General features: G+C 41.8%; 1 protein-coding gene across 1 annotated transcript in view; it reads left to right on the top strand.

The window, feature by feature from the left end:
* ubr1 (ubiquitin protein ligase E3 component n-recognin 1) overlaps positions 1-17,473 on the top strand; it is a 155,467-nt gene that overhangs the window by 53,890 nt on the left and 84,104 nt on the right. Inside the window, exons 15-18 of the mRNA XM_078406202.1 lie at positions 7,260-7,452; positions 10,420-10,481; positions 14,361-14,471; positions 17,372-17,437. Of these exons, the coding sequence (XP_078262328.1) occupies positions 7,260-7,452; positions 10,420-10,481; positions 14,361-14,471; positions 17,372-17,437 (432 nt within the window). The remainder of the gene's footprint in view (positions 1-7,259; positions 7,453-10,419; positions 10,482-14,360; positions 14,472-17,371; positions 17,438-17,473) is intronic.

Below are 17,473 nucleotides of genomic sequence, written 5' to 3'. Positions count from 1 at the left end.
ATCCTCTGTACTGTCCCCAGTGCAGTCACTCCTTCATGATGTGGTGACTAGAACTGCATAATATACACCAAATGCAGCCTAACCAGTTTTATAAAGTTGCCACATAACATTCGAACTTTCATATCTTTCCACTGAGCAATGAAGGTAGGAATACAATATGTCTGCTTCAGCACCCTATTTATCTCTGTACCACTTTCAGGGGACTCAGGATTACAACCAAAAGGTCCCTTTGTTCATCTATATTCTTCGGTGGCCTTACATTTATCGAATACATCCTTCCCCTATTTGACTTTCCAGAATGCATCACCTCGCACTTGTCCAGATTAAATTCCAAGTGCCAATACTCCACTCTACTTTCATCTGATCTGTACCCTGCGGAGTCCTCAGATCACCTTCCTTGCTATCCACATCTGTGTTATTCTTTGCTTCAAGTCTTGAATTAGATCTTACATGTTCAATTTTCATGGCCTCGGAGAGGAACATCGCTGAATCCATCAATCACTGACTGGAATCCACTCTTGTTCAGAATTCCAGAAGCAAAAAAATACTGCAGATGTTGAAAATCTGAAGAAGATGTTGGGAAATCTCAATATTGCCAAAAAGAGAAAATGTTAACGTTTCAAGTTGATGATCTTTCAAAATCAGAGAGCTGGTGGGGTGGTTCACCCCACCAACCACTGCATCCAACCTTTCACCCCACAAGCCTCTGCATCCAGCCTTTCACCTCACCAGAGATAGACACAAAGTGCTGGAGTAACTCAGCGGATCAAGCAGTATTTCAGGAGAAAAGGAATAGGCGACATTTCGGGTCAAGACCCTTCTTCTGCATCAAACCTTCACCCCACCGACCCCCGCATCCAAACAGGATAGAGTTCCCCTTGTCCTTACTTTTCAGCCCATGGGCCTCCACATCCAACACATCATTCTCCAATATTTCTGCCTCCTTCAGCGTGATCCCACTAAAATCTTCCCACCCCTGCCCCTTTTTGCCTTCTGCAGAGACTGACCCCCCCCCCCACAACTCCTTGGTTCACTTTTCCTCTCTCATCCACACTACCTCTTCCTCAGATACTTTCCCCTGCAACCACAGTACATGTTGCAGAGAAAAGTATCTGACCAGCTCACTCACATCCATGCAGGGATCCCTGCAGTCCTTCCAGGTGTGAGGGAGGTTCACGTGCACCTCTTCTAACCTCATCTACTGCATCCGGCGCCACCCCCACCCCCCCCCCCCCCCACACCCCCGTGCAATGTGCCCCCCTGTGCATTGGTGAGACAAAGCATTAGACTAGGCGACCATTTCACTGAACACTTGTGCTTGGTCCACCAAGGCCTGCTGAATCTCCCAATTTCTTTCATTCCTCTTCTCATTCCCATACTGTCCTTTCTGCCTGTGGCCTCCTCCATTTGCCAGAGGGAGGCCACATGCAAACTGGAGGAACACCACAACATGTTCCACTTAGGTAGCTTCCAAACTAACGGTATTAACATTGAATTCTCCAATTTTATATAGGTAACCTACAAACCATTTCTCCTGCCCCCCTTTTTAGCCCTTCTCTTCCCTGGGTCCCTACTGGATTCGCACCCGTTTTACTTTGACCCCTTTCCACCTTCATTCCTTCCCCTGGCTTCACAATTCACATCTCTTCATGCTTATTTCTCACTTTTTGTTTTTTTCATCTCTGCCCTTTGTCCAACTATCTACCAATTGTAAACCCTCTCGCCTGTAAACACCAAGCACTTGCCAAGCTTTGTCCCGCCCCTACCTTTTTTCCAACTTTCTTCGTCTGCCACCACAATCAGACTGAAATAGGGTTCTGATCTGAAATGTCACCTATTCATGTTCTCCAGAGATTCTGCCTGATCCACTGAGTTGAGTCACAGTACTTTTGAGCCTTTTTTTTAGTCAGTCTTTTCACCCTTGTATTTCAATTTCTACCATTTTTGCTCTGTTGTAATTTCAGATTTCATTCATCTGCTGACCTTCACTTCCTTGCAGCTGATGCTATCAACACATTTGTCATTCCATTTCTCCTCATTTCAACCAAATCACACACCTTCCCCTTACTTCCCTTTTTTTCATTCCTAACTTCTGCTACCTGATGTTCCGATCATAGAACACAAAAATAATTCTCCATCCATAGATACTTTGAAATATATATCCAGCGTGTTATGTTTTCACTAAGGAGTTAGTACTTTTTAAGGCTTGTGTGTCATTATCATGAGAATTCCTTTTAAATCCCACACACACTCTCGCCATTCCCAGCATTGTTAAAAGGAGAGTAGATTTTTGGGCCCCAGAAAGAAATTACAGGAAAATACACTTTTGTAGTTACTTCACAATGTTTCAGAGCTGCTTACAGCCAGTTAAGTACTTCGGATAAATAGAATTATTGAATGTTGTCCTTGTGACTGGTGTTAGTTCGCCCAATGAAATTGTTCCAGTCTAGATTTCCCAGATCAGATAGATGAAATCTTGCCATGACCCATGGAACTTTCCAGCGGACAACGTTGTTCTTGAGGGCAAAGTTAACATCATATTCACTGAGGGACATCTCTTGGAGGATTGGAAACCATTTATTATATGTGTTGATTTGATCAATCGAATCTTTGTATGCTGCTACCACCCAATAATTTGGATGAATTTACAGACAGCACTGGATTAAGGATGTCGCACGTTTGCTAAATTCAGTTTATTTCAATAGACAATAGGTGCAGGAGTAGTCCATTTGGCCCTTCCAGCCGGCACCGCCATTCACTATGATCATGGCTGATCATGCACAATCAGCAATCCGTTCCTGCCTTCTCCCCATATCCCTTGACTCCGCTATCATTGAGCTCCATCTAGCTCTCTGTTGAAGGCATCCAAAGAACTGGCCTCCACTGCCTTCTGAGGCAGAGAATTCCACAGATCCACAACTTTCCGAGTGAAAAAGTTTTTCCTCATCTCCGTTCTAAATGGCCCACCCCTTATTCTTAAACTGTGGCTCCTGGTTCGGGACTTCTCCAACATCGGAAACATTTTTCCTGCCTCTAGCGTGTCCAATCCCTTAATAATCTATAAGATTAACCTCGTGAACTTATGCTGTACTCCCTCAATAGCAAGAATGTCCTTCCTCAAATTTGGAGACCACAACTGCACACAATACTCCAGGTGTGGTCTCACGAGGGCCCTGTACAACTGCAGAAGGATCTCTTTGCTCCGATACTCAACTCCTCTTGTTATGAAAGCCAACATTCCATTGGCTTTCTTCACTGCCTGCTGTACCTGCATCCTTCCTTTCAGTGACTGATGAACTAGGACACCCAGATCTCGTTGTACGTCCCCTTTTCCTAACTTGACACCATTCAGATAATAATCTGATAATAATCAGATAATAATTTCTACCCATCTCCATACACCCTAGAGATAACTTAACATTTTTCAAGTTCATAAAGGCAAATATCAAACTGCCTCATTCCTCACTAGTTACCAATTAGGGAATATTTCTGGATCTGTTTTGTGTTAGAATATAGAACACTTCAGCACATGTTACCTGTGCAGACAATGATGCCAATCCAAATTGCACACCTGCCTGCACACGGTCTATATCCCCATATTCCTGATCTGTTCATGTCTCTTTCTAAATGTCTCTTAAAGGTTGCTATTTTCTTCTACCAACTGCCCTGGCAGCGCATCCAGGCACCTACCACTCTCTATGTAAAGAAAACATGTCTTGTAAATCTCCTTCTCACCATAAACCTATGCCCTTAGTATTTCACATTTTCACCTGGGAAAAATATTCTGACTATCCGCCTTATCTAGGCCTCGTCAAAATTTTATGCACTTTCAAGTTGCCTCTCAGCCTTCAAAACTTCAGAGAAAAAAAAACAAAATTTGTCCAACTTCTCCTTATGACTCTATCGCAGTGAACCTCTTCTAAATCAAAAGATATAGGAGCAGAATTAGACCATTCGGCCCATCAAATCTACTTCACCATCAATCATGTCTGATCTATTTTTCCCTCTCAACCCTGTTCTCCTACCTTCGCCCTGTATCCTTTGATGCTCTTCCTGTTCAAGAACCTATCAATCTCCGCAACTACCAAATGACTGCCTCCAGAGTCATTTGTGGCAATGATTTCCACAGATTCACCACCCACTGGCTGAAGAAGTTCCTTCCCATCTCCATTCTAAAAATACTTCCTATTATTCTGAGGCTGTGCTCTGGTCCTAGACTTTCCCACTACTCGAAACACTCTCTACATCCACTCCATCTAGGCCAATCATCCCCGGGATCATTCTCATAAACCTCCTCAGGACTTTCTTATCCTTCACATGTCAACACATGTGGGGCCCGAAACTGCTCACAATATTCCAAATATGACCTCACCAACACCTTCTTCTAAAGCCTCAGCATTACAAATTTGTAAAACATGACCTCGCCTGCACAAAGCCAAACTTTATATCCCTAAGGAGTCTGCATTTCCAGATGTGAGGCCCTCAGTCTTTATCATTAATTCCCCCACCATTGAGTAATTTTCTGGTTTATCTCCTGAGTAAAGGTACGACATTCACTGTTCTCCAGTTCTGTCGGACTTTGCCTGTAGCTAAAGAGTATACAAAGATCTCTGACAAAGCTCTAGCAATCTCTTTTGCCTCTCTCAATGACATGGAATGGATCTCATTAGACCCTGGGGAAATCCACCTTCAAAACACCCAACACCTCCTCCTTGATATCAACATACCCCAGAATATCTGAATACCCCTACCTGATTTCATTGTCTTCCCCATGCTCCTCCTTGGTGAATACTAATGTGAAGCACTCGCTTAGCACTTTGACCATTTCCTCCAGCCCCAAGAATAAATTCATTCTTGCGTGCTTGATTGGCCCTATCCTGTCCCTGGTTACCCTCTTGTTTTTAATGTATATATAAAATGCCTACTCGCATAGGATTTTTTTTTTACTCATCATCTGGCATGGGAGGGAAAGTAATAGTCATTTATAAGCGCATAACGTAAAGGGGAAGGAACAGAAAGATAGGCCAGGTTATGGACCAAAAGTTGATATTTCTTTAGAAATGGGGGCCATCGCTTAGGTCTGAAATGAGTACTTGGCATTTGTCCACACTTGTTATTGTAACTGGGGGAGGCAATGGTTTCTTTGGATCGCATACTCTTTCTCAATGTGGAAAGTAATTTGGTCTGATTGGGATGTATCTTATTGCTTTGGGAAGTAAAGGCAGAAATTGCAAAAGGTTTGTAAATGGACTTCCTTGGAAAATAAGAGAATAACCCTGATGTAAGGTTAATTGGTATTTGGAAAGTACAGGGCCTAATAAATAAAAGTGAGCAGAAATGTGTTAAAGATAAGATTTGACTGACGATTATTGAAATGATGTTAATGAAGGTGCAGTTGATGGTCTTTAAGAAGGAGCTTGACAAAGTACCAAATAGCAGGTTTAAAAAAAAAAATCATTTCATATTACATGGATTTATTGCCCATCTGTAATTACGAACAAATTGTTGTTAAATCACTACTGTAGCCCTCTGGAGTGGGTATTTTCACATTGATGTTGAATCAGAGCCTCAAGGATTCAGTATAAGAGTACATGGAGTTGGTGGAATAGTAACAGAATAGCTCACAAATGGCAAAGGCTGAAAGATGGATCAAATTGTAGATCATTGTGAATGACTGGTCCCCGAGGATTATGCTTGGATTGCTGGTCCACATTTATTTTAATATATGGTCAGGTGAAAATTAAATTGGAAGGCTTACTGAGGAGGACTGAAAAAAATGTGTATAAGCTTATAAACTGATATGTAAATGAAAACCTGCAGTGCTTCAAGATAATCTAAATGGGATGGAAGAGCTAAGGGGTCTGGATTGCAAACACCCAATCACCAAAAGTTGTGATGTAATCAATGAAGTTGCAACAAATATAAGATGGACACTTTGAAAAAGGAATTCAATTGAAAGCCACCAAAGCTTTACTAAACTGGCACTTAATCATATATAGACATATTTTGAATACTGTTCTTGTGCTCTATTACAACAAAGTTGAGGCATGGGAAAAATACAACAAAAATGCATAAGAATGGATCCAAATATGAAAGGCTGTTTAAAAGAAGAGGACTTAAAGGCTGATTTATTTTGCTTATAAAAAGTGATAGTTGAAGGCGTAACCTCATAGTATTTTGATAGTGGGTTTTTCTCTGGTTTACAGGGAAAAGTAAATCAATAAGTCACCAAGCAATCAGACAGGAAAATCTTAAGCAATGTTTTTATCTGGAGAATGGTCATAATGTGAAAGGTGTTACCGTTTGGAAGTGGTTACACCAAATGGAGTTGAGTTTTTAAAGGGAAGCTAATAAGACCATGAAGTAGGTAGCAATAGAGAGTTTTATTAGAATTGGATGATGAAAACAGAGAGGATTAAGTGGAGTGTGAAAGCTGCTTTAGATGAGTTGGGCTGCATGGGATCTCTCTGCTAAATATTTTACATGAAGCCCGTGGGTCGAAAGGGACAATGGAAACTGCAACACAAAAATTACTCAAAGGACTAAATGCAGTTCATAACATTTCATAGTGACAAAACACTAACAAGGGAGCTTTACTGTGGTAATTCCCAGGGACTAGTCCTGGGGACAGTGCTCTTTTTAAAGTTTAGTCATTTCAACACGGGCATTTCAACATGGGCATTTCAGTTGTCATTTCAAATTTTTTCAATGATCCAAGGCAAGGATGAGGGGAAGGATGAGTGGGTGTTCAGAGTTTAGGAGACTATTTCTGAGCGGGGCTGTTATCCCAATTTTCTGTCCAATATTTATTCCTTACCCAATGACACTGAAGCAGATGATCCAGTCTCGAACAGATTGCTTGGCAGGGACTTTCAGGCCCAAATTATAAAGACAAATTTTATACAGTAAAAGAATACTTCAATGGATGAATTTGTGCAAGTTAAAAATGCAGTTTCCTCCTCGTGAAGTATTTCTTAGAATGACCATTTACATCTGGACTGCAAAGACGGAGCTATTGCCTGGTGACTCTCCTTGACACTCATACTTTAAACAATTGGTTCTTCAATAATTGGTTTTATTCCCTTAAATGTTTCATTCCAAAGTAAATGTTTCGGATATTACTGAAAGGGAATCAAAATATGAGATTAGAATGGGAAAGCAGAGTTGAGATAAGTTATATGAAGTAGCAGAGCAGACTATAATGAGCCGGAAGGCTTACTCCTTCTCCTATTTATATTATTTCTTATGTATACGTGCAGGAGCAAGTTCTTCTTCGAGCCTACAAGGAGTGCCACCGTGTTTTATCCCAGTGTAACAATGAGTGCAGTCAACGCAATGCAAGGAAGCAATACAACACTCTGACTATGTGTGGTCACTCCATCAGCTTGAAACGCTATATGGTATCTCGAGAGTCTGTCAGTATTCACCTTCCCCTATCCAGGCTCCTTGCAGGTTGGTTTAAGGATATTGCCTCACTGGCTACTATAATAGGAATTTCTTGAGGGTAGCAAGTTTGGGTACCCTAGATAATATTGTGATATGGCAGAATGAGGGGGACAATCTAGCATGGAAGAAAGAACACTTTGCCTCTTAACAACAGAAACCATGAACCCAGGCCCTGATTAGTTGAGGCAAACCACCATGTTACTCTGTGTTCCCTTATTACATAATTAAACAATCGATATTACTTTAATTGTTTGTGTGATCAATTTAACAAAAGATCTATTGTGGTATTTTAATTATTGGCCACTCGTTAAATGCAGCAACATGATATGTTAATACACATAATGCTATTGCCCCATTCCATGGGTGAAAAATTCTCATATATTAAAACTTCCTTTTTGCTTTTCTGATTATTTCCAGTCTGTTCAACTAATTTATGGCCATGTCCCTGATCCTTTTCCTGAAAATACAACAAAGGGAAATGCAATGGAACCGATTAGGGTTTAGGCTAACACAGTTGCCTATTGAGTGTCAGACATCAAATGTACTGCCTTCTATTAGCATTAGGAATATTTTATCCTAATGGTTAGCTGCACTTAGGAAATGGAGTTGGAGAGGCTCTGTTATATAATGAAATAATGAAAAGCTAACATCGCCTCCATTGATTTCTGAAAATAGCTATGTAAAGCTGATTCGTAGTGATATCTTCCCAAGATGGCTCACTTAATGTTAACTTTGTTCTTGATGAATTTCAAAGCAGTACCCTAGTTATGTTCTTTCTCCTTACTCTTCCTTTTCCCAAAGGAGTTGGACCAGTTTTATCATGCCATAATATCATGGCTGAGATCAGCTAACTTGGCACAGACTAGACACTACACATGGAACCTTGTACATGGCTCATATCATATCACAGTGATTGTTAATCAAGATTAAATTCTTGATTTGAAAATGAAACCAAGAATTAATTATAGCATTTTGAAATACAGATCACTTTGGGAAAGTTTTTTTTTCAATGTATGAATTATAGTGCCTCTGAGTGAGTGCCTCTACATTTTTGTGTTTTGAGTGTTCAAGGTACAAAGAGCAGGAATCTAAATAATTTACATAAACAAAATCAAAATAAGGTAGAGTATCTCGAAGTAATCACAAGGCAGCAGCCTAATCCACAGATATTTACGATGCAAATTAGGATATCACCTTGCTTTGTTTCCAAGATGTGGAAATAGTTCTATACCAGTGTTCATTTTGTTTTCTGTACTCGTCTGTATGATTTGTAGTAAATCATGGCAGCTTTCAGTACTAACGGACGGCACAGTGGCGCAACGGTAGAGTTGCTGCCTTGCAGCACCAGAGACCCGGGTTCAATCCTGACTATGGGTGCTGTCTGTATGGAGTTTGTACGTTCTCCCTGTGCCTGCTTGGGTTTTGTCCAGGTGCACCAGCTTCCTCCCACACTCCAAAGACATATAGGTTTGTAGGTTAATTGGTTTTGGTAAAATTGTCCCTAGTGTATGGGATAGTGCCAGTATACGGGGTGATCACTGGTCGGCGCAGACTCGGTGGGCCAAAGGGCCTGTTTCTGCGTTATTACTCTAATGAAAACTAAAGTACTTAATACCAGGAAATCTACAATGTGCAGTTTAATCAATGGGATTACAGTCAATTGTGATGGTCGATGTACAGCATTTATACTGCCCTGTAAAACATGGGAAAATGCATTCCAGCTTCTTGGTTTTGCTTTTCCTTGTGTTTTTCTCAACTCATGTTCATTTGGGTTTTTACAGGATTATAGTTGCTGTCACTGATAGAAGAGGTATTGATTAATTTATTCTCGTGATGTGGATATCATTGGCCTGGCCAGCATTTATTGTTCATCCCTAAGCATCCCCTGAGCATTTACTAACACATGATGGCTACAATATGTACCATCTATAAAATGTACCGAAATTACATGCCATGGCATTTTTGACGGGACTTCCCAAACCAACAACGTTTACCAATTAGAAGGACAAGGGCAGCAGGCAAGTGGAAAAATCTGCACGATTTTGGCCAAGATGGATACCTATCACCATTCCTTCATCACCACTAGGTCCCAATTTCGAACTCTCTACCCAGCAATGTCCAACACAAAGGACTGTAGTGGCTCAGGAAGGTAACTCGCTCCATGTTCTCCCATTAGAATGTAAGAGCATAACCGATAGGAGCAGTTAAACCATTCGGCTCCAACAGTTTACCATTCAAGAATCATGGCTGATCTTCTACCTCAAGCATATTTTTTCCATGCTATCCCCACATCCCTTAATTCCTTTAACATGCAGAAACCTATTAATATCAGTTTTGAATGCAATCTATCAATGACTGGGCCTCCAGAACCCACCAAATTAGAAAGTTCCATGGTTTCACAACTCACTGCATGAAGAAATTGTCTCTCTTCTTAGTAATACATTGTTTTCCCCATAGTCTGAAGCATCTTCCCTGTTGAGCTAATTTTCTATGTTTCATGAGATCATTTATGTGAAATAAATGGGTGGTGACAAAATGCAACTTGGTGGTTTGGTAGGCTATTTCAGATGGCAGACACGTTGGGTCAGGGATTGCATACAAGCCAGACAGAACAAACATTGGTGAAAGATTTATTTACTTACAACATTACTGATGATAGATTTTAATTTCAAGTGTTATTAATTATGTGTAATTTTAATTTCTCGGCTGCCTCTCCATGCAGGCAGAATCAAACTGCCATTGTGAGATTCAAACTTCTGTCCCTGAATCATCTGCCTAGTTCTCTGGAAACTAGTTCAATAACTTAATAAAACTAAATATCGTATCAACACATTTGGTGTTGTACATTATTTTGTCATAAAGTAAAATCTACATTCAAGCTGACCTGATGTATTTGGGTACAAAGGGGCTTTGCTTGTTTTGTTGTTGACAACAATTCCTCTTTGAATTCTTACAAATTGCTTTGTGTTTTAGGTTTGCATGTACACCTGAGCAAGAGTGGAGCAATTAATAAGCTGGAGGAGTTTGTGCCATCAGTAAGTAAAGAACAATATCCATTTTTTATAATTCCGTGATTTATGTTCGACTGATAATGGAAACAGGATGAAACTGGAGACTGGGGAATTTGTAAAAGTTTTACGACTTCCCAACCTGGCGTGCTGGCAAGCTTTGTCTTTGCATGCATCCTCAAAAACAAAATGCATTTCAAAGTCCATGTTGATAATAAGCGATAGCAGCAGAATTAGGCCATTTGGCCCATCGTCTACTCCGCCATTCAATCATGGCTGATCTATTTCTCCCTCCTAACCCATTCTCCTGCCTTCACCCCATAACCCCTGACACCCATACAAATCAAGAATCTCTATCTCTGCCTTGAATTTATTTTTTTAAACGCACTAGTGTGAACGGGTGGTTGATGGTTGGTATGGACACGGTGGGCCGAAGGGCCTGTTTCCATGCTGTATCTCTAAACTAAACATAGAGCTAATGTGAACGGGTGATCGCTGGTCGGCATGGACTCAGTATGCCAAAGGATCTGTTTCCCTACTGTATCTTTCAGTCAATGTGAGCTGAGTTGACAGGGCAATGAATGAGCGGATGTTCAACTTATGCAGGCATGTGGATTTTCCGCGGACTTCCGCGTTTTTAAAATCCATTTTCCACACTTTTTGCATGATTTCCGCATTTTTTACTTTGCCAAAATCACGTTTACCAACGGAGAAATCGGATCGAAATAGAGAAAGCAAAAAATAAAAAATAAACAATGTATAGAAGCCTTTCTCAACCGGGGTTTCCCGGAACACTAGGGTTCCGCTAGAGGTCGCTAGGGGTTCCGTGAGAAATAACCGCTGATCATTGAAATCCGGACAAAATTACGAGAGTCCACTTGAAATCCCCCTGCCCTGGAAGTCTCCCCGAAAATGTGGCCCCTTGGCTGGGCAAGGCAGCCAATCTCAACCTCATCGGGACTTCCACAGCTGATCGGTGGGTTGAATTTGCAACCTGCGGCCGGAGCTCTGGAACTCCAGCCCAGCTGGAGCCAGCACATCTATCCCCATAGCCGACTTCCTTGGCCGGCTGGATAAACCAGCAAAGCTCTGGAACCAAGAGTACCAGAAAATCAGCGGTGGAATGAATAAATATTAAATTTAAGTGCAAGATTATATAACTAAATTAATTTAAATAATAAAAATGTTATTAGTATACAGTGACATATTCACATTATTTTGTAATGTCTGTTTTTACTTTGAAATGCACTAAAAGAGGCTTGAAACTGGTAATTTTGTGTGTAAATTTTCCAAAAAATCCAAATTTTTGACCCCCGCAAGCACTCAGCTCTTTTCCTCTTTTTTTTGACCTCTCACATGCCTGCTTATGTAATATGGCAGTGGATTGCAGCTTACTTGCATGCAGCTGATTTGCTTGTCCTTGTGAATATTTCCGTGGCTAATGCACCTGTCCATGATAGGAGCTGCGACGACTGTAATTTTAGTAAAGACCAAATCCCATCTTGCGACACTGAGGACACCCGTTGTTGGGTGGGATCAAAGCACTGTACAGGGGTAAAATGAGAGTGACTGCCCTAGCCATCGAAGCAGCATTTGACCGAGGGTGGCATGAAGGAGCCCGAGGAAAATTGAAATAATGGGCATCAAGGGTAAAATACTCCAGGGGTGTCCTAGGCCCAACCATCTTCAACTGTTGCATCAAAGAGATTCCTTCCAACTAGACCTTCAATAGCTTTTGGAGAAATTCTATGCCAATTGTGGCTGCAGTGTGTATCATCTACATAATGCACTGCAATTAGTTGCATGTGGTTATCTGACAGTGCCCCACAAACCTGTAACCTCAGCGCCTAGAAGTGATGGGCAACAGATGCATGGGAACCACCACTGCATTGCAGGTTTCATTCTTAATGTTTTTTTAATTGAAATATATATTGGTTTCCTTCATTGCTACTGGGTCTAAATCCTGGAACTCCCTCCCCAACATCATTGTGGGAGCACCTTTACCAGATCTTCTTCAGCAGTTAAAGCTGTAGGCTTATCACCAGCGTTTAGGGATGGGTGACATTCGCTGGCTTTGCCAGTATTTAGATCCTGAAAAAAAGTAAAGTAAATACTTTATTACATCATTTTGATGACTTCTTGTGCTTTTATTAAATCATAAGTTCATAAGTGATAGGAGTAGAATTAGTCCATTCAGCCCATCAAGTCTACGTCATTCAATCGTGGCTGATCTATCTCTCCCTCCTAACCCAATTCTCCTGCCATCTCCCCATAACCCCTGACACCTGGGCTCTGGCACTCTGATGCACACGTTAAACCAGGTTATACGATTGCAAAATTTCTACATTTCATCTTACAGATTTAGTCTTTGTTTTTGAATATGCTTCTTAAAGTATAAAGTACAGTGCTTCCTAAAGCACAGTAAACCCTCATTATAATGGACCATGGGGGAGGGGGGGTGCTTTATGGAGTTGAAACAAAGAACTGCAGATGATGGTTGATATACAAAGGACATAAAGAGCTGGAGTAAGGCAGCATCTCTGGAGAACATGGATCGGTGACGTCGGATTCCTTCTTCAGACTGATTCAGACTGCTGAGTTACTCCAGCACGTGTCGTTTCACCTTAAAACTAGGCGTAGATGCCTCTGGTCTGCACCAGCGAGCCCTTCTTAACCCACCACATGGTCTGGTGGCAGGACTTTTGTTGCAGCTCACATTGTTGCTCCTGCTGACAGTGCTTTCTTCAGGCCACTGACAATGACAAGACGAGCCCGGTCACCGTGGGGCTCCCTCCCCTCCCACCAGTTGCTGTTTCCAAGGTGGAGTACGTCGGCGACACCGGGGGATGACGAGGGTGGAGGTGGGGGGGGGGGGGGTAACAGGCTGAGTGGACAGAGCGAGGGGAGGAAGAGGAAGAGGAGGCGGCAGTGGTCGAGAGGGTAACAGACAAAGTAACAGCTGGCAGGCAGAAGCAGCAGCAGGTGGGAGGGGAGGCAACCCCACGGTGACTGAGTGCATCTTGTTGTTGACACGGGCCCGAAGAAATCGTCCCCGGGGGATGCAACGTGAGCTGCGACAACAGCAGTGTCAACTGGTCCGTGCAGTTGGTGAAGAAGGGCTCGCTGTTGCACTTCGGGAGTGGGGGGTGGCATCGGAAGCAGGGGCTGTAACCGGCCGGGTTGGGAGTGCAGGACGGTGGCGACTTCGGCAAGTCCGTCCACTATATCCGAAATTGTTATAAAAGGGTCTGTTAAAACGAGGGTGTACTGTGTAAAGGCGGCACGGTGGTGCAGCGATAGAGTTGCTGCCTTACAGTGAATGCAGCGCCGGAGACTCGGGTTCGATCCTGATTTCGGGCGTTGTCTGTACGGAGTTTGTATGTTCTCCCCGTGACCTGCGTGAGTTTTCTCCAAGATCTTCGGTTTCCTCCCACACTCCAAAGACGTACGGGTATGTAGGCTAATTGGTTGGGCAAATGTAAAAATTGTTCCTAGTGTGTGTAGGATAATGTTAATGTGCGGGGATCGCTGGGTGGTGCGGACCCGGTGGGCCGAAGGGCCTGTTTCCGCGCTGTATCTCTAAATCTGTATCTCTAAATTATTTTTGCTACCCTACCTTTGCAATTCCACTTGCTGTAGCAGCTGAGCTTGCACAAATAGTTATTTTTACTATAACTTTGAAGTTTCCAGTATGTTTTGACCGTATATTCATGTTTCCCAAGCCTCTTTTAAGACATGAACGTGTTAATTAAATGGAGAAATTGGATGAATATCAATTTACACACTTGATATTGATCGTGTTGGCATTAGGAAATAGCTATAGAATAAAATTGTACATGTTGAGCAGAAGAATCTTGAAGCAGGTTCTTGGGCTATAATAACCAATTGCTATGCCAATTCTTACAGTCGGAATTTCATGTAGAAAAACTGATGGATCACCCATTACGATGCTTGGTGCTGATGGCTCAAGTCTCAGCTGATATGTGGCGAAGAAATGGATTTTCCTTAGTAAATCAGGTATTGTACAAGTGTTGTCGATACATGTTTGAAAAATACTTACTCTTTCAAATGGTAGACCGATTTAAACCATAAATACAGCGATTAAGGACATTGTAATTCGGCCATGTGTATGCATGTTCATCACACTGCAGTCTGTTTCCAATTTTGGGAATATTTCTGGGAAAATTTTAAATAGAACCGCATCACTTGGCAGACAGGAACAAGAGGGGTGGAGATCACTTTTCAGGTGTAAACCTTGGAGACCTTAGAACAAAGTAGGCCACCGAATCAAATCAAATTCTTCTGCAGTTGTATAGGGCTCTGGTTTAGACCACATCTGGAGTATTGTGTACAGTTTTGGTCTCCTAATTTGAAGAAGGACATCCTTGTAATTGAGGCAGTGCAGCGTAGGTTCACGAGATTGATCCCTGGGATGGCGGGACTGTCATATGAGGAAAGATTGAAAAGACTAGGCTTGTATTCACTGGAATTTAGAAGGATGAGAGGGGATCCTATAGAGACATATAAAATTATAAAAGGACTGGACAAGCTAGATGCAGGAAAAATATTCCCAATGTTGGGGGAGTCCAGAACCAGGGGCCACAGTTTTAGAATAAAGGGAGAGGCCATTTAAAACTGAGGTGAGAAGGAACTTTTTCACCCAGGGATTTGTGAATTTGTGGAATTCTCTGCCACCGAGGGCAGTGGAGGCCAAATCACTGGATGTATTTAAAAGAGAGTTAGATAGAGCTCTGGGGGCTAGTGGAATCAAAGGATATGGGGAAAAATTGGGCACAGGTTACAGATTGTGGATAATCAGCCATGATCACAATGAATGGCGGTGCTGGCTCGAAGGGCTGAATGGCCTCCTCCTGCACCTATTTTCTATATTTCTAAAACTTTCAAACTGGATTATTTCCAATTTTAATTTGGAATGGTAAATTGAAACAAACTGATCTTCAAGAAATCCTGTATGGTCCTGTTTTTTTTACAACTTAAATATATTTCAACCCTCAAAAAATCTGGTAACAGAATGGATGTTGCCTTAATGATCTGTCAGTGATTCAGGAATTGTTTGAAGTCAAATTGGTATTTGAGAGCTGTCAAAAATAGAAAGGATGGAATTTTTAAAAGAAACTCATGTGAACTGAAAATGAATTTACAAAATGTTAAAGCGAAATAGGGGTTTGCTAAACTTATTTTACGAAGCAGGGTTATATTACTTGTAAAGATGTTTAGTGGTTTAACATTTTTTATTTCAATTGGTCATACGCGATAGGAGCGGAATTAGGCCATTTGGCCCATCAAGTCTACTCTGCCATTCAATCATGGCTGATCTATCTCTCCCTCCTAACCCAATTCTCCTGCCTTCTCCCCATAAACCCTGACACCCGTACTAATCAAGAATCTATCTATCCCTGGCTTACAAATATCCATTGACTTGGCCTGCACAGCCTTCTGTGGCAAAGAATTCCACAGATTCACCATCCTCTGACTAAAGAAATTCTTCCTCATCTCCTTCTTATAGGAACGTCCTTTAATTCTGAGGCTATGACCTCTAGTCCTAGACTCTTCCACTAGTGGAAACATTCTCTCCACATCCATTATATCCAAGCCTTTCACTATTCGGTACGTTTCAATGAGGTCCCCCCTCAACCTTCTAAACTCCAGCGAGTGCAGACCCAGTGCAGTAAAACACTCATCGTATGTTAACCCACCCATTCCTGGGATCATTCTTGTAAACCTCCTTTGGACCCTCTCCAGAGCCAGCACATCCTTCCTCAGATATAGTGTCCACAATTGCTCACAATACTCCAAATGTGGCCTGACCAGCACCTTATAGAGCCTCAGCATTACATGCCAGTTTTTGTATTCTAACCCTCTAGAAATAAATCATAACTTTGCGTTTGCCTTCTTTACTACGACTTGCAGATAAACTTTTTGGGAATCCTGCACCAGCACTACCAAGTCCCTTTACACCTCTGGTTTCTGGATTTTTTCCCCATTTAGAAAATAGTCTATGCCTTTATTCCTACTACTAAAATGCATGGCACCACACTTTTCTACACTATATTCCATCTGCAACTTCTCTGCCCACTCTCCCAACCTGTCCAAGCCCTTTTCAAGCCCTGTCCAAGCTTTCTCTACACTACCTGCCCCTCCACCTATTTAGGTATCATCCGCAAACTTGGCCACAAAGCCTTCAAACCCCTTATCCAAATCATCAATATACAACGTGAAGAGTAGCGGCCCCAGCACAGACCCCTGTGGAACTCCACTAATCACTGGCAGCCAACCAGAAAAAGACCCCTTTATTGCCACTCTCCGCCTTCTGCCATCCAGCCAACCTGATATCCATGCTCGTATCTGCCCTTTGTTACCATGGGCTCTCATCTTCCTTAGCAGCCTCACTTGTGGCACGTTATCAAAGGCTTTCTGAAAATCTAGGTAAACAACATCCACTGACTTTCCTTTGTCTGCCCTACTATTTACTACAAATTACTACGGTTCCTGCAGAATTGTCAGCAAGATCTCCCCTTCACAAAATCATGCTGACTTTGGCCTATTTTATCATGAACTTCTAAGTACTCCGTAACCTCATCCTTTATAATGGACTCTAAAATCTTACCAACCACTGAAGTCATACTAACCGGCCTATAGTTACCACTGTTCTGCTTTGCTCCCTTCTTGTACAATGGGGTAATATTGGAAATTTTCCAATCGTGTGGAATCAGTCCTGATTAGCGATTCTTGAAATATCACAATTGATGTCTGCACAATTTTTAAAGCCATCCTCTTTCAGAACCCTAGGGTTTACATTATCATTGTAAAATAGATATTTACATCACATTGCTGTTCAAATGTGCACGAATGTTAATGAGAAAAATGTGTGTAGCTGACATTCTTTTCTCTTCTAGGTGTATTACTACCGAAATGTAAAATGGAGGGAAGAGATGTTTGACAAAGACATAATCATGTTACAGGTACAGTATTTATTCAATGAGGGAATTTATCCGAGT

Source organism: Rhinoraja longicauda, chromosome 10 (genome assembly GCF_053455715.1).
Source record: "Rhinoraja longicauda isolate Sanriku21f chromosome 10, sRhiLon1.1, whole genome shotgun sequence".
Taxonomy (NCBI): domain Eukaryota; kingdom Metazoa; phylum Chordata; class Chondrichthyes; order Rajiformes; family Arhynchobatidae; genus Rhinoraja; species Rhinoraja longicauda.
The sequence above is the reverse complement of the archived record's forward strand: the minus strand, read 5'-3'. Positions and strand labels throughout refer to the sequence as shown.